Source organism: Drosophila sulfurigaster, chromosome 3 (assembly GCF_023558435.1).
Source record: "Drosophila sulfurigaster albostrigata strain 15112-1811.04 chromosome 3, ASM2355843v2, whole genome shotgun sequence".
In the NCBI taxonomy this organism is placed as follows: Eukaryota; Metazoa; Arthropoda; class Insecta; order Diptera; family Drosophilidae; genus Drosophila; species Drosophila sulfurigaster.
The window spans coordinates 14,656,059-14,682,620 of NC_084883.1; the positions used below are offsets into that span (position 1 = coordinate 14,656,059).

The window sequence follows — 26,562 nt, forward strand, 5'->3', positions numbered from 1 at the left end:
AAAAAAAAAATAGAAAAACACATCAAATGCAACTTTGCGGCTCGCAAAACGCGAATCGCGTCTCGCGGCTTTTGCAATTTGTCTTTACTTTCAAATTTTGATATGGCCTAAACGGCGTTTATCTTTTATATAATAACTGTCTTTGTAATCATTGAGAAGCATGTGTGGTTAGTTGTGTGTGTGTGTGTGTGTCCATGTGTGTTGGATGTGGCAAGCTCACACTAGAGAGTCGAGTTCAATGGTGTCAAAGATTATGCCACAAAATGCGGCAGGGTTAATTCTGTAATTCAAATGAAACTTAGTTACAATGCTTAGATTAAATTAAATATTATCCAAAACCAAAGCCAATTTTCACCAAATAAATTATTTATAATTTTGTTAACAATAGAGCAAAGTTTGCATTCAAAGTTGTTCCTATGTAAACTTCGTTCACATTTGATACAATTCCTAGAAATCAGAGGCAAAGAAAATAAAAAATATATATATCACAAAAGAAGGCGTGCTTCGCTGGCAGCCACTGTAGACATGCACAGTGGGGCAAGCACACATGACAACAGAGAGAGAGAGATAAAGACAGACAGATAGCGTTGGCAATTTACAGTTTGAATAGCACTGTATTTGCCTGCTCCTTAGAGGTTATACACGACGCATGCGCACAGTTTTCTTTTTTCGCATTTTGACACACATATCAACAGAGAGAGAAAGACAGATACAGAGTGTTGGCAATTTACAGTTTGAGCAGCACTACAGTTGGCAGATCCTTTGAGGTTATGCACAAGCTGACGAGACGCATGCGCACAGATTTCTTTTTTCGATTCATTCTTTTTGCTGTACAAATCGCGTGCGACACAAAACACATAAATAAAGTTCACTTCAAAAAGTGAATATAGCATAGTAGAGTAAGTACAGAAGTAGAGAATAAACACATACATACATATGTATATAGAGAGAGAGAGAGAGACACAAAAAAAGAAAAAACAGGAGACAAAGAGACGTGCATGAAATTCAATTAAATTGGCTTGAGTTTATTTTTATTTTGTATTTTTTGTTTTTTTTTTTTAGATGATGGAGCGACGCTTTGGGTTCGGTTCAGTTCGGTTTTTGGTACGGTTTTGGCGGCGGTGTTGCCGCCTTTAATGTTATGACTTTTTTTTCGCATTTATTTGTACATTGTCAGCGAGCAAATTGTGATTGTTGTAGTTGTTGTTGTGGTTGTTGTGGATGTTTGTTGTGTGATTTTACCTGCGGTACCGCGATTACATTCACCATATGCGGAGGTGCGACGGCACATATCAAGTCTGCGGGCGAAAATGTTTCAAAAATGCGTAGAGATTGAGTTTGGGTTTCAATATATCAAATTAAATCGATAATTGATTTATCAGCAATCGCTTGGGACAGAAGAACAGAAGAAACAATTTGCAAAACAAAAACAAAAAGAGAGAAGAGCTTTCAACTTTTCCTAACAAATAGCAACTAAAAAAATAAATATTATAAAAATAAAGTCTAGTTCAACGCAACTGAAAATATAATAATAATAATAATGAAATCTAGTTCTTAAACCTATTGTCAGTAGCAAAATAATTAAAACTTAAAGACTATGTAATGCAGCAACCAATAGGCAAAGTTACTAGCTAACTAAATGTAGAAGATACTCAACCGGTTTACGTCCAAACCCCACTCATTAAATTACTTTGCTTAGATGGAACCTCTCGAATTGTATTACAAATTTGTATCTTTTACTGAAGTGTATGTTTGTGTGTGTGTGGTGTATGTAAATATGTGTGTTTGTTAACGACCCACACGCAGTATTTTTTAGGCAACTTTTGTTAAATGTTTACTAGTTTTCTAGTGCAAATTACGAGCAACTCGACTCGCAATAATAACTCAAAACAGCTTCGCCGAATGTTAAAGAACCAAAATGACATTTGTTTTATACGATTACGAGTATGTTTATGTGTGTGTGTGTGTGGCCTTGCTAATACTATAATTAATAATTAATTGTTTTTGATTTGTAGTTTTTTGAGTTTGGTTTTTAATTGCTTTTACCCGCTGTGCCTTTGGTGCAACGGCCGCCTTTACGCCTGCGACACATATCATACCTGCGCATGAGTAGACATTATAGAGATATCAATTTCGATAAAGTAAAAGAGGGATAGATAGATGGACAGAAAGAGAGAGGGAGAGTAGAAGAGAGAGGGAGACGCTTGGCTGCTGCTGAATCTGCAAGAACAAAAGAGCAAGCAAAATCTTGGAAAATAGTCACAGCTACTCACTTGGTTATGGCCACCGCAATATCGTAGACGGGCAGACGACGCTCGCGGAACAAATACTTGCCCATGTCTGTCAGAGCGGCAGCGGAGTCAATTGCATCACGTCCCACACGATTGCGTTCCAAATAGGGCGTGGCATCGCGACCCTGAAAAAGCGAAACAGTGAATAGAATTCGTTAAATGTTTTCGAGCTATGAACAATCCTCTCTGTTTCATGGCTCGCCTTAACCTTTTTTCTTTTGTGTGTGGCGAGTTCATTGGGTCAAATTGGCAAAATGATGTGCGGAGCAGCGTAACCTTTAAATGAAAACTATCGCCCATTAAAGGGGCTTATGCAACAGTCTTAGCATTTGACAACAAAGCCAAAAACAAAACAAACCAAGCAGCAACAAAATTTATGGCCCACTCAGCCAAAAGACATTTTGGCGTAGGCAGCACCAAGTTGCAGTTGCTGTTGCCGGTTGTCGTTGCTATGCAGACGAGCAGCACTAGAAGAGGGGCAAGAGGGGAGCATTGCTCAAATGTATTTAAGTAAATGGAGTATGGCGGAATCTGTAAGCCAAAACGGAAACAAGTGAACGTGAAAAACGTGTCGCTGCCCGGCTAAAATGCGATGCGATGCGATGCGATGCGACTGCAGCGATAAAAGTCAACGAGAGCGTTGCAGATGCTGATGCCACTGCGGTTGGCCAAATGGAAATGGAAATCGCTATGGAAATGGTTAGTAGTTGGTGGTTTGCTTGGCAAAGTCAAAGTCGTGTAGAGTATCGCAGTGCGTTGCATAATTGCAGTTGCAGTTGTAGTTGCAGTTGCAACTTTCGTGCCACAATTATCGTGACTTTTCCCGCTCTCCATCTTCGACTTCCTTCTCCCGGTTGCTGCTCAGTGTTTGACGTGACAGCTACATAAATTACTATAACACAATTGTCAATCAAAATGCAAGCCCTAGGCTAATCAATATGTTAATAGAACTCGTTCCAAAGTGCAGGTGATAAAAGGCAACTTAAGGTGTCATTCTATGCTCTTTTGAATTGCGACTTGCTTTCTGTCAGCTGAGATATATTGAGACAAACAGACAGTCAGTTATTATAATCATGCACGGATTAACGACAGTTATGCACTGCAATCAAAATAAATCTATATATTAGCATACAGTAGAAATAACTTTGCCACACTGTGCGCTGGCTGGCTGGCAAATTTGGCAATTGTTCTAGCCGCGTATCAATCACACATTTAAATGCTGCCAAGTGGCACTTGAAGCAGTTTGTTCTACCTCTTCGTTTTCGTTCTCGACTCAATTAATTGACAATTCGACATATTGATCAATTGTGAGTGCGAGCACGTCTCCAAACTCAAAGCGAAACTATTAAACAGAAAACAAAAAAAATGAGAGCGACTGGCAAAGATCACAAAAAACTATAAAGAATTTGAAATGCGCCGTCAGCGACCTTGACAAACTCTTGTTTTTTTGTTTTTTGGGAAAGGCAAAACAATCAACTACAACGAAAAAAAAAAACTACACAATTTTGCGACTGGAAATTACCGAATTATGCTTATAATTACGCTCAAGATCTGATTAATTGAATTGCTTAGAGTTGGCGGCGCATCGCTGAAGGCCTCACATTAAGCCAACGTCTTTCAATTGTTGTATAATGCGAGCTTCCCAGACTTCAGCCAGGCCACCCACAGCAGAAGAGAGAGAGACAACGCTTGAGGTGCTTCAAGGATCGCTCAGGACTTGACCTGGTGGCAAATGTTGCACAACAATTAAGAGTGCAAACAACACTTGCGAGTCTTTCGCATGAGAGCATAAGAGCTTTTGCGTCAGTCATTTGGTGTTAGTTAATCTAATTTGTTTTGGTGTTGGCCATTAGAAATATTACACATGCGACCCGTTGTGCGCACGTTGTTTGATTACGAGTCTGCGACTGCGTTTGCGTTTGCGTCTCCGTCTGAGTGCGAATACGAGTACCGAGCATGCGGCACCTGAGTAGTACCTAAAATGTAACCAGGCTGCCAACTGGCTGGGACTGGGAGACCGGTTTGCCTTTCCCAAAAACAAAAACAACAACAACGGCAACAACAACAAAAGCAAAAATTCATTTTTAAATTGTATGTTGTTTTAAAAAATTTTTTTTGCTTTTATTTCTATTTAAGTTGGCACAATTTTGCAATAGCTTTTGTGCGTAATTAAATGCACAGTCTTTGCTTTTTGGTCGCTCTCCTTCTCTCTCTCTCTCTCTCTCTCGCGGCAACTTAATAATTTAATTTAATTTACAGGGCGCATAAATCTTGGCCAACTGTCAAAGCTGCCATGGCATTTTCCGTTGCCCGTTGCCCGTTAGCCGCTTGTCGTTGCTTAAATTTCTATCATTTCGAAATGTGCAAAAAGCAAAAAGTGCAACCCACCCACCCAATATACAACGACTCCAAACTGCAACGACTCCAGCTTCCATTGCCAGTGACATACGAGTGCGATTTGACTTTTTGCATTGTGCCGACTGCGCCCACACAGCATTGCATTGCATTGCAAGGCGAGTTTATTTTATTTTTCTTCATCTATTTTTTTTTGGGGATTGGGCGACAGGCGGTGACCACTTTCGGCCACCACCCACGGCGCTGTTTGGTTTGCGGCTTATGTTGCCTTTGGGTCTCTTTTTTGTGGCCTCTGGGCCACACACTTTTCCTTTTTCGGGGTTCGTGCAAATTTATGTACGTTAATTTTTGTTGTGTATTTCTGGCACTTGCTTCTGGCAGCTACTGTTATCCGCTTTCGTGACATATTTCCTAAGCTGCTCGCATATAAACAATATTTATTAATATATGCCATATATTTTTGTATACCCGCTACAGCATAGAGTAGAAGGGTATTATTACTTTGTGCCTCAAGCACATATTATACATACATAAGTGTGTAACAGGCAGATATATAAATTCTTAGTTTTAGTTGCTTTGGCTAAGAATATGGTATATTTGGTACTTTATATTATATTTGAATACAGATATACCAAATATACGCTATATAGTATAATGCCGCATTGTTTTTGTTAAAGCGGAATTATAACTTTGGGCCTCCATCAAATATGTAACATATGTAACAGGCAGAAGGAGTCATCTCCAATCCCATTAAGTATACGTATATACTTATTCTTGATCAACGTCAACAGCAACTAGCCTTAGTTGCTATGGTTAACAATCGGTTATATTTTGTACCCTTGGGTATATTTTACTATTTTTTTGGTATATTTCAGAAAAATACCGCACTGTATACGGTAACTTGCAGTCGAGCACACTCGACTGTAGCTTTCTTACTTGAGGCCCACTCTTGGGCTACTTGAATTCCAAGCTTCGTTAGCCCAGGAATTTGTTATGACAGCCAAAAAAAAAGAGCATAAACAGCCTCATTCTATGCCATGTGTGTTTCTGTTTCTGTTTCTGTTTTTTTGGGTCTGGATCTGGTCTGGGTGTGGCAATTTGCATTACTTGGCATTTCCGCGGCAATTGATAAACCCAGGCAGATAAGACTTGAGTGGAGATTGTTGATTGGCAGCTTCAAAAAGTGCGCTCGCATATACACAACACACATTACTCAGTCACATGCACAAATTCTCAAAATAATGATATTATTGCAACACTTTCTTCTTCGAGTTCATTCAAGGACGATCGACAGCCGATCGATTCGAATCGAATCGATACGATTATTGTTCACATAAATTAATCAGAGCGCTGACAAATAACCAGCAGAATTACTTAGCTTGCAGCTTTTTGTTTGCAATTGACGCAATTAATCGATTCTTGTTTGAACAAAATGCTCCGCGCTAAAGTGCGTAAGTAATTTGAAATTGTTGCAAGGCTGGCGACTACCTTGCAACACCTCAGCCTCAGCCTCCGCCTCCAATCGAACGAACAACAATAAGTCAACCTAGTTTCGAGTTGCCAATGCTTAATAATGCATCAAACTTCAATTTATGGCTTAAATGAAATTCTAATCGACTGCGGGGCCAGTTAGTATGCAGCTCTCAAATTACAATTTGCTGGCAGTTCAGTTTAGTATTACCCTCCTTCAGCTTCGGCGTCAGCGACACGCACATAATAAATTGCGTATACGCAATGTTGCGCCGCCGTCGTATTGAAAAATGTTTGTGGCGCAAGCGCAACGTTCGACACGTTGTACAACTGTCGCTTGTCTCGCTTGCAGCTTGTTTCCATTGAGTCATGAAGTGGGCCAAAGAGGAGGGGAGAGGTGGAAGGCAGGTGTAACGCAATTCTAACGGAAAGTTGCCCGCAATTAATTAAAATGTTAATTAAATGTCACAGATAAAAGTTCATTCGCTATGTTGTCGTCGTCGTCGTCTACTGTGTTCAACGGTAGCCCAGCGCCATGTCAACTGCCCACGCAACACACTCATTTAATTATCACATTCTGTAGATTCAGATAAATCTTTGACTCTGGGTGTTGGCTTTCTGTATGCGAAGCTACAACTTGTTGTTGTTGTTGTTGTTGTTGTGATTGCCCACAGCCGCAAAATAGCACAAAGAAATGTACGAAAGGCGAATGATTGATGGAGCTGCTTCCAGCCCAGCGAATCGCACTTTAATTTACAACTTGTCCGTCGAGAAATTACAAGGAGTCAACAGTGAATGACAATTGCTTCCACATTCGCAACTATTCGTTGTCTAATTGGATAACACTTTCGATTTCAACGATGATTGATGATAAATTGTAATTACTGAACAGTGAATATTCAATTGGGAATCACAAATGAGATTTCAGAACACAATTTGTTATATATTTAATAGAATCGATCTGAAATCGAACTATTAAATAGCGAATATTTAATTGTGAATCACAAATGAGATTTCAGAACACTATTTGTATTATAACTACTTAGAAATGATCTGAAATGATCTGAAATAACTATGGAAATTTTAAGCCTATGGCAGTTAAAATATAGTGTAAGAAATGTGAATTTAAATAAATTTATCGGAAATAAAATTAGAATGAGCATATTAATAATTTTTAAAAAGTATTTATGGAGCGCATCAAATGGCTAAGGAAATTGGTAAGAATTTAAAGAATTCTGAAAAATGAATGCGAATCAGAAATAAAATTTCATTATAACAGCATCTGCCGAAAATAAAACATGATGCTTTTTTAACTACTACTAAATTGGCTATTTAAATGGCTAAGGAAATTGATTTGAATTTAAAGAGATGTTTTAAATGAAAACAATGAAATTAAAACTATATAGCATTTGGATTTTAGCATAAACAAGAAAACTGTTTTATACTTTTAAAAACTGCCAACAGAATGATCATAAAGAGAGAATAAAACGAGCATAACAATGCAAAATATAAAACTTTTTTGATTTAATAGTGTTTCAAATCGAGGAACCCTGAAACGAAATCGTAAACAAATTAACTTCTTGTGCAACTTCGTGACATCTTGAGGAAAACTTCTTGTTCAAATTTTGAATGTTAATGAATGGCGATATCTTATCGCGATCTTATAAGACACTTAATGTGTCAAACAATTTATTATTAATCGTAAATGCGTGACTTTGTTTTCAAATTCCATTAAGCGATTGCATATTTGCAAAACAGACTTCAACGGCTTATCGGATATGCAATATCGCGAGTAATTTGTAGCCCCTTGCAAATTCTGAGTAATTACATGGCCAAAGCAAGTCAAGAGGCATGTTGCCATAAATTCGCATTTGGATTTTGTAGTTTATGGCCAGCGAAATATATTTCAACATTAATTAGTACAACAAGTGCGAGTCTGAGCGAGTCTGAGTCTGAGTTTGAGTCTGAAACTGAGTCTGAGTCTGACGGATGCAGCTGCTGTTTATGTCGAAGATACATTACATGTATCTGTGTATCTGTATCTGTGGGTAGTGCTTGGCATAGAAGAGGAAGTCAAGTTGCTCTGTGAAATTGGGCAAAAGTCTCAGACTCAGTCTGCGGCGGCCCATTAACTTATATAACAGCAGTCACAAACAGCCAACGCAGCAGCAGCAACAGCAAAGCTCAAAAGCAATGGCAACATTTAGCTGCAACAACTGCTGCTGCTGCTGCTGCATTATTTATGCTGTCTAAAACAATTTTTTTTTTTTTGTGCACATGTGTGTGTGTCGCTTCAGCGAAAACCAATTGACGTACTTAGGGTAAGCCGTCGCCGTTCCGTGTGGGCTTCGCTTGATGCAACTTTGCGGTGTTGCTGCCACCAACAGGTGCCAGCCACAAAAAAAAAACTATACACAGAAAAATGAATAAAAAACTGCGCCAATTTACTGCTTTCCAGACAGACGCTTCTCTCGCTCTCTCTCTCTTTCTATCGCTCTCTCCCGCTCATTCACTGACTGGCTGGCAACGACAAATGGCTTCCTGAACTGTGACTTGTGTGAGAAAGTCAAAAGCGAGTCATGTGTAATAATGTTGTCAAAGTGTTTTATGGTCACGTTATGCAACGCATCATTGGAGGGACACGGAGCATTGACATGACTGATGAAGGATCTATAACAGGCAACCATTCAGCCATTAACATTATAGATTGGCTCACGTTGAAGTTGAAGCTGAAGTACTTTGAGCTGCCAATCGGCATTTCTATTTTGTGATTTGCGGCAAGTTCGTTGCCTAAGTCTTTTGTTTGCGTGCTTGAAAATTTGCTAATTCCCTCAGCATTTAGCAATGTTTTGATTTTGTTGTTGTTTTCACGCTGGCACGAGCATTTCGTTTCTAAGCAAATAAACTGCAAAACTGCAAAAAACAAAGTACTAAAAACTTGTTAAAATTTGTAGCTGAGCTTTGGCCAAATTGATTGTTCACATTTTTTCTAACGAATCGAAACCGTAGCCGCATGCGTTGTTGCACATTGTTTAGCTAAATCGTGATATTTGGATTTTTCTTTGTTTCTTGCTTGACCGTTGGCTGCTCCAATTTGCAATTGTCCCCTTTGGCGGCGGCAACGGGTCAAAGTTGGATTACTCAATTAGCGAGCGAACAGAAAGAGAATTCAACTTACACGTGAGATTATAATACCAGCAATGCTAATGCGTATTCTGGGTCCCTTGAGCAGACGATAGCGCAGATCCACACCGTTCCAGAACGAGATGAAATACCGTTTGACCTGTGAACAAAAGAATATATACAAAATGGTTTTAAATCGTTTGTTGCATGCTTCATTTGTCAGCATCAACTTTCATCTAAGCCGAATCGCACCCAGCTTGCGAGGGCAACATCATAAATCTGTGGAGCGAATGATGTGCATGCTAAGAAGGTGTGTCGCGGACAAATTGAAAAAACTAAATCTATTTTGATTGTCTCGCAGCAGAACATTCAGATACAGCTGCCCAATTAATATGTGTAGCTTGTCTGCAATGTATGAACACACGTCCCCTTCTATCGTGCTTGATCAGATCACCGAAACAACTTTTACAAAAACTCCAGACAGGGTCTGGGAGTGGATCGGACAGACAGATGGACAGACAGACGGAGAGTTTTTCGGCAAATCCAAATACAGTGACAGCTTCAATTGAGTCTTGAAGTACGCACCTGCAAATTGTCGCCGCCATGGAGGCGATAACCATCGTAGTCGACAATCACCAAGACCTCGGGATAGATGACATACGGTGCCTGACGTCTGGGGCGCACACGCGATTCTGATGTCTGTGGTTCGGCCTCGGCTTCGGTGTCCAGCGCACCCTCATCCTCATCGTTGAGATCCTCAAAGTCCGGACTGTTTGCGGCGCTGCGACGGCGACGACGCTGACGGCGCTGCAGACGTTCAAGTTTCTCGCTAGCCAACAGATCATCGGGTTCCATGAAGGCTGTGTAAAGAAGAATGAAAAGAAACAAAAAGAGATGACAAAATGCAATTGCAATCGCTTCATTATTGCACCGGCCAAGTGAGGTAGCTGGCCATTTAACTGTATTTAATATAATTTTTCGCTCATTAAATGGCAGCCCCCAAAAAGCAAATTGCGCAATGGCGTAAAAGTTTTTTGTACTTCTGCCGAAAAAACCCGGGTCATAAAATCACCGTTTTTATTGCACAACTAAAATTTAACGGGTTGGTATTTTGGCGCCACCTCTGACAAACCTCAAAAGGTAAATGCATCCGGCGAAGGACAGAGGCCGAGACACAGACACAGAGTTCAAGTCTCGCATTGAACTCTCTGCTCTGCTCTGTGCTGAAAGTCAAACAGGAAATGCTAATCATATACACGTCGATCTCTCTCTCCGTTTGCCTTTGCCTTGTTGTGACAGGCAGATTTATGCTAGAGTTCGTTTCTAGTTCAATGTGCCCATTACTCGCGCGTACCTAAGATGGGCACATGCCACAGATGCAGATGGCGATTAGTGTCGGCGGAATGGGGATCAATGTCAGAGAGAACCATGGTTAAATACGGTGCATAATAGATGTCTTAGAACTTCTGAAAGATTTACAACTTACCAAAATCACTCAGTTGGTCATCGGTGGCGGATGCTTCGCGTTTGTAGACAACGTGCTGGGCCTGCTCCTTGTTGTTACTTAACTCATGTGGCAGCGGCTTAATGACCAGATCGTGTCCAATGCTGCCCTCCTGTAAAACACAGTTTAAAGACGTTTGGTGTAAATCATTAGTCAGTTAGTTAATCAGGAAGAGTGAGACATAAAATATGTAAACTAATCAGTAATGATTATAATAAAACAGGCTTAACATCTTCTGCTTCCCACGACTCACTGCGAGACTGGGTGCAATCATAAAAAAATGTTAAAGAGCATTTTTTATTTATGAGAATTCATTGTTTACGAGTATGTGTAAATAAGTTGAGCAGAAGTATCTTCAGCTGTCACTAACTGAGATTCTTAAAGCTACAAGAAGGCTGCCACAAGAAGACGATGTTTAAGAACTTTTGTTCAACGCTGTTTAAAATACGATTAGTTAAGGTTAACTGGCAGCTGTGCTGAGAATGAAGTCATTAAATAAAAGGGCAAGTGTAAGTTATTCACATTTTGATTAAATATATTAACTTGAAATCGATATATATTTAAATGTATAAGAGACAACTGAAAGTAACATATAGAATTTACCTAATTTGATTGTCAAATCATTAAATGAAAATGTATGAGTAGCTTCTATTAACACAATAAAGATTATGTTCCGAAAGGAATCAATAAATATTATGGCACCCAATTAACCCATGTTTTAGCCAAGCTGACAAAAACGAAATTAATAAACTTTTATAAATATTTGTACTTTAAATTTTATTGCATTTAAACATCTAGAAGCTTATAGATACTAAAAAGTTTGCAGTAAGCATTGCCAAAAGATTAAATGAAAATATTTCCACATATGATTGAATTAAATTTAAAAGGCTAGAATCCCATTAAAAGTAAAAGAACTTCATTAAACATTGCCACAGCATTTAGTGAATTGCTGCAAATAGGCACTATCAAGGTATGTAAGTAGTTTGTAATAGTGTTTAAGCGATTGTAAATAATATTGATATACCAATAGTTTAAGCACTCATTCGATAATTTGTTTGTGTTGAAACAAAATCTACAATCGAAAGCGATTGAATTGGAATTTATTTTAATAGAAATCTTAATTAACTTGAATGTCAAATTAGTTCATTTTTAATAGAGTTCTTATTTATTTAAATTTCATTTATTTATTTACTACTGCAGTCAAAAGCTCTATTCAATCCAGAGTTATATTGAGTTTAGTGAGTAACTATAATAGCTATTGTTGTACAGCTTGTGTTGATTAATATCATTCTGGATTGAATATACCGTTTGCCTCTATTAATAAATACATAGATGGAAAAATAAAAATAAATAAACGCCATTAAATAATAACTAACTAATTTGGCACTCAAGTTAACTAAAATTGCTATTAATATAAATTCCCATAATAATTCCCTAACAAAGTTGAGGACTGTTGAGTGCACTTAATGTTAACTGCATATTATTTAACATGCAAAAAAATGGCAAAGCAAGTCAAGTGTTGCGTTAACTCTCGTGGCAAAAGTCGCTCGAGCAGGCATATTAATAATTTACTACATTTGTTTATTAGACTCATTTGTAATATATCTTCGAGTTGCATGAATGAGCTGGCTATGAGTTGAGTTGGCTTTGGCGAAGTAGTCATAAAAATTAGCTGCAATTTGCATAGCTGTACAATTTATGCAAATCTCTTGATCTAGATAAGAATGTTTCTTGGGCGTTCGATTTTTGTTTCTACAAAGTGGATTACTATATATACATATAGCTGGCTGTGTTTTTATCGCCTGTGTAATTGCCATAATTAGCAGAAAGGAGAGAAAAATGCAAAAGAATACGAGCAAAGACCTTGAGAAAGGTTAAGCTATTGAAAGCAAAACGTTTAACTAGAGTTTAAGTGCTGACTGACAATTGAAGTTTAAGTTTTCAATTCATCATCAAAACTAAACGCTGACCCAGCAGCTCTTGCACCCACTCTAGATTTGCTGCTGTAGTTGCCTCCCCGTGGCGAGTTGGACCAATTAAATGTTGGACACGCTGAGGCGTTTGCGATTCTATATGCTATAATTAAAATATTAAATATAAATTACAGCACATAGTTTGCAGTCGATTTTTATTAATGCGCACGAAACACGAACGAAACGGAAACGGAATTTATACTCTGACTCAGTCGTAATTATATTTGATTTATATTGATTTCTTTATGAGCTTTGAGATCTATCTGACGGATGCCAATTGATGGCGTGTTTAGAACTTAACACTCTGGCGAGTAACAAAATATCACCATATAAAATACAACTTGTTGCAAACGAGTTCAATGTCCGTTTGGCAAACACAGCAAGCAAGCGTCTGCCAAATGCCAAGAAACATATAATTTTAGGCCATAAACAAATTGCCAGCAAATGCGGCGAATGCAACAGCAACAAATTGTCATTGATGACATGCCAGGCAACTTGGAGTTGCAGCTCCAACTTCAACTGCATTTTCAATCGCAGCTTCGACTTGAAACCGACTTCAATGCCGTCTATTGAAAATTGCAAAGTGCGTTTCGCTGAACAGCTGCGATGGGTATTTGAGTTATGAGCAAGTGTTTCGCTTTGCTTCGCATTGCTTTTGCTTTACGTTGCGACATTCAAATGCTCGTGCACAGAGATAGCGTGGCGCATGGTGCGTATGATTAATGTGGCAGATAAACTCGTTGAAATTGGCATTCAACTTGAAAGCGCCTTGTGCGCAAAACAGTTATGGAAAGGGCTCCACACATTGATTTCTCTCTCTCTCTCTCTGTCTCTCTCTGGTGATTATGGAATTCAGTTGGCGCCAAAGATTTCACTTGCGAGTCATTTGAATCGAATTTTTCAGCAGTTGAAGTAATAGATTTGCATATTTACAAGCGTGTTCCGCCTATTTTGGCATGCAACACAAACTGGAGCAACATTTTGCTGTTGGCCAGCCAAAGTAACAAACAAGTAAAGCATTTTGGGCGTGTGCCGTTTGTAATTTTTTATACATTTATTTATTTCACTGTGCACATTTTTTTTGTTATTTATTTTTTGTTTGCGAGTTCTGTGCTCTAGACGGACAACTTACGAGTTGTGTTATGTAATCGCAACAAGTTGTAATTTGGAAATTGTCTGGCGACGCAAATGCAATTAATAAATTAGCCACAGAAAAAACATAGATTTATGGTATGTGTTGAAATAGGTGTTAAATTAATTAGCTCATTTCTTCTTGAATCAATTCAATTGGAAATGTGCTAATCGTGGCCAACGGGCAACGACAACATCGACAACAAATCGCTTTCAAATCACGCTGCATTTTGCCAGAAATGAAGTTGTCTACTTGTCTAGTTTATGTAATCACCCACAACATGATTGTTATATCTGGTTTCCCGTTGCTTGCCTGCTGCCTGAGCAGACAGACGCCGTTATTTATTACATGGTTTCGGGTTCAAAACGCAATCCCAAATCCCAGACTAGAGCGCAGCCTTTCACACACACACACACACACACACACACACACACACACACACACACAGACTGCAAGTCAGTCCAATTGTCTGTCTCATCTGTCTTGCTGTCTGTCTGTCTGCTGTCTCGCTGCTAGACAAGCCACCAAAGTGGCACCTGCACATACAACGCCCAACTTGCCACTAAAGTCTCCGCATTGAGGCCACACCAAGCCACAACTACTTCGAGTTGAGCTGAGTTAAGCTGAGCTGAGTTGAGTTGAGTTGAACCACGCCTCGCTGATAAAAATCAATTGTCAATGCTGGTGATGGATTTGTGATGCGATGATAATGATATTTGGCTTTGTCTATCGCTCGCTTATTAAGACGCTTTAATTGCTTTTTCATTATTGCAGAAATTAATGCCGCACATCATCAACATTTTCGAGATATTTTTAAACCATTGTTTGCTCGCTCGCTGTTGCATAATTTAAGACAATCTTTTAGCGGCCGCCCGCTGCAAAGTTCGCTGAACTGAAGCAGCAAACACATACAGAAACAGAGAAACACGCCATCAAAAAAATTAACTTACAATCAAAATTAACACCTTATGATATTTGTTTTCAAAAGCCCCCCAAAAAGCATCCACATTCAATGTGCAAATATTGAAAATTGGCAGCAACCGCATAACTACAACTACAACAAACAAAACAAAACAACAAAAATATCAAAAATCATTTTGTGGTTTGTAATTTGGGAAATTAGCATAATTTGTGCAAATTCACGACTCGAACACTTTGCGAGAAGTGAGAAGAAGCAGCGGGGCAGCAACTACGAATATGATTGTCATTAAATTGTTGTTTTTCATCTCATTGTTATTGTTGTTGCTGTTGGTCACTACTACTTTAGCTACTGTCGCAATACAGATGACGTCACAAAGAACTCGAATGCAACTTCTACGAAAATAAATTGATTGGCAATTTTAGCAAATGAATGCTCATAGCTTCAGTCACGTTTAAACACATTCCTGTTGTATTCTTATATTAAGTTAAAGTACATGTTTAAATGTATTTTAAATCGATGATAAATAATGAACACATTTCAATCAACTATTTTTGTATTATAGGTAGTTAAAATACATATTTAAATGTATTTTAAATCTATATTAATAGAATGACAAATAACGAACACATTTCAGACAACGATTTTAGTCTTTGCTATGCCACTGCAAATTGTTCAACAAATAAATAATAGTTATTCTCAGTTAGCTCACATAAATTGCTAATCAATTGCTTTGCATTTGAATAGACATTAGTTAGCAAGATTTTCAATTTTATAGCGGATTTTTAATGGACGTTGGGCAAAATATTTTGAAAAGAATATAATTAAAAATAAATTGATGTATACTATATTTGCAATAAATATTGTTTTAGTGTGCTCATGATAAATGTGCATTTGTAGCCATAAAATAAAGTGTAAATCGTGCATGCAGTAGCTGAAGGCCTAATTAAAACTCATTTTATCTATTTTAAATGCTTAGTTTCGATGAAGCTTTTATTCGCCTTTTATATATTTCAAAAGCATCGTTTTGGTGACATTAAAAGCGGTGAATTTATTGAAGCGATGAAGCGATTTCGCTATATTTAAATTTGCAAATTCTCGAATTAAAATTTAAATTTTAATTAATAAAACTTTTAAGATTCCGTAATTTTTTAAATTAATATAAATGCTCTATGCAGACAGCTCTTATATATTATATAAATAAAGCGAAGGCAATAAAATTTGGCGCCACCCGACGATCAATTAGTTGCACTAAATTATAATTCGTTCAACTTCGAAGAGTAGGCAACGCAACTCTGGCGCCATCTAGTACTTAAATTTGTCGAAAAGTTTATTATTCCATTTACAGAACTTGTCTTGAATCTAAATATTTGTCTATACTCTATTTAAAATGAAAACATCTGTGACAACAATATATTTATTTCGCTGAAACTTAAATACACACTACATATTTCTTATCAACATAGGCAATAAGCATGTGATTATTTTTATTAAAAACGAACAGTTATTTGAATGATAATTCATTGAATGAAGATCAGTTGTTTTCTATGTTACATATGTAGATGGGTTGATATTGTAAGCAAAACTCACATTCTTCGAATATGTAGGTGACTATAGGTTATCAGCGTAAGCGACTAACTCTCAATTAGAGCAATTTTATTTGTTGTTCAATTTCGAGCGTATAATATTTGTTATTCTTTAAATTTTGTTGTAGTTCTCGTTGTTGTTGCTGCTATCATCTTGGTCAAGGTTAAATCTAATCGTCGCTTAAGATCGCTGCTGTTCGATACAAATGCATGTAGTCATAAACTAAGCCAAAAGCAACAATAACGCGACTGCCACAGCCCGAACAGTGTTAACAGTTTGTTTACATAAAGCAGCTCGTTAAGAAAAGAGAATAAAAAAGCTCAGCTGAAAACCCACCTTCAGGCAGCGCAGATACTCTATCTCTATCTATGCAACTGTACCACCAAGTGTATCGCAGTGTTTGTGTCAATGAATATTTATAAGACGGCGGCAACAGGCACCGCCCATGGTCAGCCAAAGAACAAGAGCAAGAACAAGCACAAGAACGTGGCCCACACCAAAGTCAGTCAGTGCGTCAGCTAGGCAGTCTGTCCGTCAGTCAGTCAGTGAGCAGTGTTCTAGACGTTCTAAGTCGCAATCAATAGCAATCAAAATTAATTTGCTCACTCACTTGTTTGGCAAAATGTATCTGCTAGATGCTTAACGCACTCTGCGCACATTTCGGCATAATTTGTTATACATTTGTGTCTATGAATATGAATGTTTGGGTGTTTCAGTGTGTGAATACCAGATCACTATGCATGTGGTCTCTCTTATGACAAACAAGTTCAATGCGAACGGGGCGAGTCAAAGTGCGCTTTAAAGTTGCCGCTCCAATAACTTCGCATGACAAACAGCAGCAGCAGCAGTTGGTGGAACGCTTAATGAAGTTGCATGTCAATGTCAGCTAAAGTCAAAATCAAGCCAAGTCACAAACTCAATTGGCTGCAGTTATCCTTGCACTTAACATAACAGCGTCTCAAGTGAAGGTCTCCCAAGGCTGTTTAGCTGTTTGACAATTCTTGGCCCGGAATCTTGAAGTTGCATTCAAATACAAAGTTGCGCCTCGAAAGTTAATTAAAAGTGACTTACATTTTAATGCAATTAAGCTGCAATTGACTTTCCCCCGCTCGTTGAGTGTGAAAATTGTGAAAATGGAAAATTGTAAATTGAAAACGTAAAATTGCAGCTGTTGCTGTTAATCGGCTTATGTGATCTTTTGTGGGGGATATTCACGTAACCGATACCGCGTTATTAAAATGCAATCTGCTCAACGCTGAGGCGGGTGAATGGACACACAATTTTTGTTATCAAGTTGCTCCAGTACCACATATTTGCAGAGGCATGCGGTGTATTTTAGGGGAGGGGCAATTGTCGGCAATTAAAAATCATTTTTCATGAGGAAATCGCCGTGCCCCGAATTGATTAAATAATATGTTAGTTGCAGTAGCAGAGCGTTTTGTGCCTTACTCTTATGTAGAGCGTGGCACGAACTGCGACTAATCCTTTGCCGCATATGCGTAAAGATCGCCAGCAGCTGATCTTGCTACCTGTGGCAAGTGGCAAGTGGTAAGTTGGTTTTCGCCACAGCGCGTGCTAAACACTTTGTGCCAGCTGGCAATGCGCGTTGTCGTTGTATCGAATCAATTTTGTCTCAGTTTTGTTACAGCAACTGCTGCCAAACTGGAAACTTCAAAACTCACTTGAGCAACTAAAATTTACATTGACCAAAGACGCAAAAAAAAAGCGAATCAAACATTATATTAAGATATATACGTTATGTGTGGTGAAATTGCAAATTTTTGTATAGATTTCAGTTGGGGGAAAAAAATTAATGGGTTTGTGTAGGAAATGTGGCGCCTGCTTCGAATTACTTAACTCATTAGACGAAAAATGTGCTGCACATGCATAAATATGAAGTGGAAGAGACTGCAAGTTAAATCCTCAATTTGAAACATATTTTATTTATTTTCAAGAAAGTTAAAAGATGGAGCTAAGAGAAATTGTCATCTGCAGCTCTTTCTAAAAATATGTTTTGAAGTGGAAAAGACTGCAAGTTAAATCATCAACTTAAAACACATTTCATTTATTTGGAACTAAGTTAATAATTGTATCTGAGAGATTCGTTCATCTGCTGCATGTTAGAAAGATTTATTCGTAGTTTCTAAAGGCGAAAATGTTTTGCCCATTCATAACTGCGAACTGGAAAAGATTTCAAGTAAAATCCTTATGTTGTTAACATATTTTGCTTATATTCAAATAGATTAAAACTAACACCTAAGAGATTCACTTATCTGCAGCTCGTTACAAAGATTTGCGTATAGTTCTATAGTTAAGCGACATTTACATTAAGCAAAAAAGCAAAGCAACAATTTAATCAAAGTGTGGAGCTCTAAAATCAAATAAGTTATAAATGTCGTCAGCTGAAATGTGATGCATTTGAATGTCAAATCGAATCGCGGCCCAAAAGAGCAAAACACATAAATTAAACAGATTTTAACACTTTAGATTGGATGGCATTGCCGATGCCGCTGACTATGACGATTCCGATGCAAATCAAATCAGAAATCCGTGGCCGGTCGGTCGGTTGATCGGTCAGTCAGCTGGTTCATAAGCACACGCGATAGTTAAATATATACTTAGAAATTGTCAGACAACAAACACAGCACCGAATATACACAAACATACAGAGAAGACACATGTTCAACTCTTGTGTAAATATCAAGGCCGAGCAGCAACAGCAACAGCAAGTAAACAATTTGTTATTAAGGTGACGATGAAGAAGCTCACTTGGCCAGCTAACTGAAAAAACTAGTTTTTCGCGCTGAGGCTGCCAAAGACTTCTACTACCACTTAGCGTTCGATGCTAAACGCAGTTACTTTTGCCTCTTTGTATGCGTTTCTAATAGAGTTGCCCAAAATGCTGAAGCCCGTGTCCAAAATGGCAACGTGCTGTCGCTTTGGCTACCTAATAATTGTGCTGCCCCCTCTTGATTCTTTTGGTAGTTGCTGTTGTTGATGATTTTTGATCAAATGGCATAAATGCTTAATGCACATTTTTGATCTTTAATGCGCTGCGCGCCAAATGTCAAACTGAATGCAAAGGGCAATTGACAACGAAACAGAGGCGAAGTCATCGTTAGTTTTCTTAAAAGGCAACAGCCCAATATGGCATAATAAACGAAGGCTAATAGACTAAACCAAACTATATTACAAATTCCACTGTCAAAAGTTTAACGAAAAGATTTATGACTAAACAGTGGAAAGTGCGTGGAAGTCTTCAATGAAACTTCAATCGTTACTCAATCAAAGTCTAATAAATTTTTTTAATATTTTTATTAAAAATGAAACTTTAATCGTTACTTGATCAAAGTCTAATTGAAAGTGATTATTATACATTTTATTACAGTGAAATTTTAAGAATTAAATCAAGTAATAGCAGCAATAGTAAAAAAAATAAAAATCACTTGGTATTAATCAAGTATAACGGCACGAAAGTTGTGTGATTACCGAAAACTAAAAGGAAAGTTTATCTTGATCGAGTGAACCAGTTTTGGAAAACATCCTTTGGCAGTAAAATTCAACGATTTGCATGTAAACTGTGGCTTGTCAGCAGCTTTTTGTTTTAAGTGAAATGTTACCAATAGATACCTGAGTAATAACTAAATTTGAAAATTAAATGTTGCTTGTCACCAGCTTTTTATAAGAAGAAAATTGATAAAAATAGATATTTGAGGATTGACTAAATTGTTGCTTTTCAGCATGAGTAGTATATATTATATATAAATCATTCTATGAAAATATACCAAAATCTATAATTGGCATATCGATATTGTACAACATTTTAAATATACAAGAGTACAAAATTGAAGTAGGCGTTTTATTGAATTACTGAAATAATATTCTTAAAGAATTTCTCAATTTGAAAATCATTAATATTTTCACTTTTTAATCCCCTGTTATAGCTTAATATTGAATGAAATTCTTAAAATGTATAGAAAATATGGCTAATTTGCTCAGCTCGCATTCTTTATCTAAAATCCAATGCAGGTGCATTTTTAGCATTTCATGCAAGATCAAGCCATTGGATCTGAAGTGCGACCTTTTGCTTAATTTGTTTAAACAAAAAGCGGCGGGCAGGCAGTTGAGTTGTACGCTGGCCTGACATTTGGCGTAATTAGCATTAATCAAGCGCGCAGTTGGCTTTGGCCCAAAATAGTTTATTTATCAGCAAATGGCACAGGCCATTTGTTTGATCTTGGCCATAAGGCATTAAAGCCTGGCGAGCAGAAAAATTATGATTGCGCCGCGTACTCACTCGCTTTATTTTTTTTGTTTTTGATGGATGATTGTTTTTTTGTTTTGTTTGGTTTTTGATGTGGCTCGTTGTGCGGGTTCCCCTTGAGCTCGTTTCTTCATTGATAAATTTCAACGCACTTTACGCAGCACTGAGTCAGTGCAATGTACTTTATATTAAACAATTAGCAGGCGCCAAGCACTTGAATGATTATTGTCATCAATTTGCATATTTGCCCAAAGGCTAAGACGATGGATTTAATTAGCCATACACAAAAAAAGTACCACAATAATTGCAAACTCTCTGCGGATTATTGTCGTAATAATTGGCAACGCAGTCGAGCGAATAATTTCACATATTCAATGTCAAAATTGATGGTGTTTCCTGTACTCTAAAAGCATTTCACTCCCTTTACCTTTCGCTTTCAACGCGCCTCGCCCAGTGAGTGCTCGTAACTTAATGATCACAGTTGCTGCCCATTTGGTTTACTTTTTATGTAATCTTGCCACAGCGGCAGCAGCAGCAAAAACAAATAGTGCGTGCCTCAGCCAGAGCTATAATTAAATAAGCCCAAAGCAACAACAACAGTTACAACCGCTGTACAAATTGTGCCGCGAGCTTGGGCAACTCGAACTGTTGTCAGCAAGTTTGTGTCTTAAGTCTTTTGTTTGCATGGTGGTCGCAATGCGTAAACTTCAGCGAACTTTTTTGCAGAATTGAGAACTGCAAAATATGTCAGCTTGTTGACAGCTAAGAAAGTGTCAATTTCAGCTTAAAGCGTGCCCACTGTGCGCAGAATGCGGGTGTATTGGCCAATAGTCTACGACAACAACAACGAAGAGGAGAAATATGTATTTCAATCAGTGCATTGCAGTGTGACTAAAGTGAGACGCACATTTTATGGCACCAACTATGCGGTGGGCCTAATTAAATGGACATAAACTGCAGCAACTTCATTTGGCCGCCGACAAGTCGATTGCGCAATTGTCGCGCGCTGTCTTTAGACATCTTCTGTCGATTCTTTTTTTTTGTTGTCTTTCCGAGATGTTTTTAATTACAAGTCGGCGTTTTGATATTTTCAAGCTGATGCTGCTTAATGTCAAAGCTAAGCCGGAAGACGGGGAACAGGCAACCGGCCCGGCCAATCGTCTAACCAGTCAGTCAGCCAGTAAGCTAACCAACTAGCCAAGTAGCCAAGTTAGCACAGCGGCCTGAGCAGCTGCGCTTGCGAAATTTTCGCCGCCGCTTTGCACTTCAAAATGTCAGCGAACAAACATTTTTGTTTGGTGCACACAAGTATGAGTATTATTTATGAATTGTTCAATTTTTTACAACTTTTCAACATTATTTCCATGCACCTCAGCGCACTTGGCCATAACAAGTCGGTCAAGACGGGCCAGAGCCAAAGCCAGACATTGTTGTTTGACCTTTTATTGACCGAGCGACCGAGCGACTGCTTGGCCAACAACTTGTCTGTGTAATTATTATCAAAAATACATTTTTTCGATTTTTGTCTAACAAATTAAAAATGAGCAAAACGTCAATTAATTGCCAAACAAAAAAAAATATATATTTAACAAAAATAAAATAAAGGAAGTAACCGGCCGAAGTGGAAACCTTGTTTGCTGGCCCAGCTTGTTATTGATTGACCCTATTGCTATGCATATCTGTTCGCTTATTGATTATTAATTTTTGGCATTGTGACATTTGCTTTGATCGCTGTTGAGAAACAATCAACAACGATTTCAAGTCCAACTTTTAAGTTTGCCATTTGACTGCGCATTGAGTTCATCAGAATTTCCCAAGCCAATTATGGCACGACAGAAATTCGCACTTAATTCTATTACGAGCATGTATTACGGGTTCTATTTCCGCCCCACCACAGGTTAAATGTTAATTGCCAATTGTTGCCATAATTAAAAGCCATGACAATCTATCAACATTTTAGTCGTCATAAAATCTGCAAAAATATCAAAAACTTGACATTGAACTTTAGCCCATAAAATTGATTTGAGGAAATGTTTAGAACGTTGCTTGCTGATTGCATTATTGAAGTGTATGCATGATGTACGATTATGTAGTTGCATAATTGAAATATGTCATAAACAATGTTTGTTTATATAAAAATCATTGACTCTTGATTTAAATTGAAATTGATTGAATATTGTGGGAGGGGAAAACAACTCTGAAGACAAGAATAAACTGGTTTGTAATTAAAAAGAATTCAATAAAATATTTCGTTGCATCCTGTTTTAATCAATTAAAATTTATAGTCAACAAAGAACATGAGGAAATCATGAAACCATCAACCAATTATTTTAAATTGATTTATTAAATTGAGTAGGCCTATGTAAAACATATTTAAGCAGAAAATGCTCAAAGAATGTGGTTGCCTTTGAAATTTATTTGAATTTTATAAATGTTGAAAATAAACACTGTATTTTATACCAGCTCTTTATAACTTTGTTTAAAAAAATAATTTTATATGACAAATAAACGTCTACTATAATTGAATCTTAATCTTATAGTTTATTTGATTGGCAATCTGTTTTTTTACTTTATCGTAATATTTAAAACGTAAAAGAATATTGATATAGCAAATATAGCGCTTCGTATATTTTTGAATATTTTTGGTATTTTAATTTGGTATATTTTTATAATAATACCACAATGCTTTGCTTTTATTGAAATCAAGTACAGGGTATCTCGCATTCAACTGTAGCTTTCTTATTTGTTTTTTTTTTGACTCATCTGTAACTTGTCAAAGCTTTGATATTAATAATTAATTATAAAATACTACATACTCATTTCTATCCATAATACCCTCTACTCTTCACTAACGTAATAAATACAAATTCCAATTTTTATGGTCTGCTTTTAACGTAATATATAAAAATTCCCATTTAGCTTTGGTTTTTTTATGGTCTGGTTTATGGGGCAGCAACAGCAGCAAAGTTATTAATATAATTACAGGAAAATAATGCGTCTTCAAATAATTAATTGTTTTAAATGAGGTCTCATTAAGTGAAGTATGTAAGTGGGGGAAATTAAACAAAAGTTACGTTTCCTGCCCAAATCTCATTTATTTAAGTGCAAGTATAATCCACTTTGCAGTTGAAAATATTGCGCATACGCCACCAGACTTTTCACTTAAGCAAATTGGTCAAGGTGCTCGATTAGGTTGCGACGACCAGCTCGTGAGTGTCTTTAGCTTTGTCGTTGTTGTCGTTGTCATTTTTTGCAGCTGATCATTTGACAATGTCTAATGTGTATCGACATGCAATTCACATTTGTGGCTACCGCAGCAAAAGGCGCCGCTATATAAATTAATGCTTAATCAGCAGAAATTGTCTAAATCCGCAAATTATGCAGGCGTTTAATTGTAACTGCCCCACAAGTGTGCGGCCCACAACAACAAGTGGCGTGTACTCTATACATTTCGGTGGCCATTGAAAAGTAACACAGACAATGGGCCAAGCCGCGTTTTGGCCAGCTAACAATGGCCAGTAGTCATAACAGTTAGTTTGGTCGGGTTAACAGAATCAATAGAGTGTACGCTGGGGGCGTGCTAATTGAAATTCTTGTTGCACGTTTATTGATTACTCAGACTGACTGACTGACTGACTGACCTTGTGTTGAATTGTATTATCGAATTATTGTAAACTTTAAAGCGAGCACTTACCATTATCAAATCGCCCGTTTCCATGTGACGACGCATCAGAATCGCAGCCATATTGTGCTCATCTTGAAAAACCTCGCCGATCTCATGTTTGTGATGCTGCAAATGCAAGAGAGAGAGAGAAAAGATACGAGTTTAGATTTTGATTGATCCGGTCGCATTGAGTGCTTTTAATTAACAAAACAATTTGGATTTATATGCTCGCATTCCAAGCATGCCAAGGGTAGACCAAGTTGAAGCTGGTCAAACTAAATGTAAAGTAATTTTTTATAGAAAAAAAAAAACTGAATAAAACTGCTGCAGGTCTGTAATTCTGTGGCAAAGCGCGTGGTCAGCTGGCAGCTGCATATTAATTAAACAACGCCAATGGCAAGAGTTTCACACAGACAAGCTAAAGAGATCCAAGAGAGCGAGAGCGAGAGAGCGAAAGAGAATCGCGTTGTCTGCGTGGGTTTATGCGGCAGCGGAGCTTTGATTTATGCACTCGGTCAGCAAATGTGACGCCTCAGCATGCATGTCACTCATACGCCGTGTGTGCCGTGTTCGCTTTGCCTGCCTGCCTGCCAGCCTGACCATGAAAACTTAAACTTATACTAAAGCTTAAGCTTCTGACATTTGGCCAACTGGCTCTTGATCTGGTTTTTATTTATTTCTGCTTTTAAGTTATTCTTGCAATCCTTTGACATCGACATTCGAGTGTTTGTTTTGATGCCAATTTTTTTTTTTTTTTGGTTTTGTTTCAAGGCAATTTAGATTGCCGAATTTGCGGAGCAGAAAAAGCCCAGGGGATATGCATGGATTAGCATAGATTTATTTCACTTGAAACGTACGAATATCAAATTGTGCAACTAATTAAATTAATTGCCGCTGCGCCTGCCCATTAACTCTGTAATAAATATCAAAATAAATGTAATCTGACACTTGACATCAGGCATTTGGCATTGACTGCGTATTGGAACAGAGACCAGGCCAAATCTGAATCCGAATCCAAGCACAAAACTTGTCCACGGCGCTCTATCAAATTACAAGCATAAATCATTTTCATAACTGGCCAAAACAAAGTAAAAAAAAATATAAATAAATAAAATAACAAAAAATTGCTGAGCAAAACTAAGCCAAGTGCCAAAATCAAAGTCACCAAATGGCCACTGGCCAATAACGAGCCTGTCTGCGGCTCCGTCTGCGTCTACGTCTATGTTTACATGCGATGAAAGCAGCCCGAGAAGCCGAGAAACCGCATTGGCCATAAATCAAACATCGGTTTATGCGCACACAATGAAGCAGCCGGCGAAGATGTGGCTTGCAAATTGAAATCAGTGTCCAACATGCATAATTGAATGAGATATTCGCACGCAATTCCCAGTCGAGCATTAAGGAATAACAACATGAGGAGAAATTAATGGTGAAGGAGCAAAAACTTAACAACGGATGAACAAATAAAGCAGATAACTAGTTGTCATATGCAAAATGTTGGAGCAACGAGAGCAAATAGAAAAGGAAAGTAAGTAATGACTATAAACAAATTAGTCAGCAAAAGTATCTCAAATTATATCAAACGATAATTTTAAAAAATAAAACCCGATAAATTAATTCATATGATTCAAGGCATATCAAATCTTGTTTGAAGTAAATAACATATTAAAGCTTTTCAATAGGAATATATTCTAGCAATAGTTTAAGAATTCAATAGAAAATTTAACGAATTATCACATTAAATAATGGTATAGGGACATAATTAGTACAAAAATCATGGAGCATGTTAGTGAAAATTTCTTAGAGAATTATAAATTTATAAAATGTACAATAAATAAATAAAAACATTAACTGAGAGAACCTTTGTAAAATGTAGAATAAATGAAAGCATCAGTTATATTATACGATATTTTTAAAGCCGCTGAGGCGATAAAGAAGAAGAGCTATAAGGAATATAAATTCAATTTACAAAAGGATTATCTATTAAGACAAGGCCAATTAAAATAAAAGACGTTACAAGAAAAATGCATTTTAGAGTTTGACTATCATTGATAAAACATTTAAATAAAAATAATAATAGCTGAAACAATACATATAACATAGAATGATACTTTAATAAAATTATGTCAAATGTTTTTGGGAAGACGCTAGTTTTAAAATGTTGAATAAACCAAAGGAAATCAGCAATTTTAGTATAATATTCTTTAACATTATTAAAGAAAATAAGTATGTAGCTCATTTGAAGTAAAGCCGTAGAAGAAAGCTAGTTCTGTCAGCTGA

General features: G+C 37.3%; 1 protein-coding gene across 9 annotated transcripts in view; it reads right to left on the minus strand.

Annotated features, from left to right (window-relative positions):
• LOC133841097 (A disintegrin and metalloproteinase with thrombospondin motifs like) overlaps positions 1-26,562 on the minus strand; it is a 57,623-nt gene that overhangs the window by 5,418 nt on the left and 25,643 nt on the right. For 6 of the 9 annotated variants that reach the window (XM_062273378.1, XM_062273383.1, XM_062273385.1 and 3 more), the window contains exons 4-9: positions 24,313-24,408; positions 10,726-10,855; positions 9,825-10,099; positions 9,295-9,399; positions 2,274-2,416; positions 1,243-1,298 (exon numbers count right to left, since the gene is read on the minus strand). In XM_062273378.1, the coding sequence (XP_062129362.1) occupies positions 1,243-1,298; positions 2,274-2,416; positions 9,295-9,399; positions 9,825-10,099; positions 10,726-10,855; positions 24,313-24,408 (805 nt within the window). Of the gene's footprint in view, positions 1-1,242; positions 1,299-2,046; positions 2,100-2,273; positions 2,417-9,294; positions 9,400-9,824; positions 10,100-10,725; positions 10,856-24,312; positions 24,409-26,562 lie in introns of all 9 variants that reach the window. The other 3 variants (XM_062273384.1, XM_062273377.1, XM_062273381.1) reach the window with 1 other exon arrangement.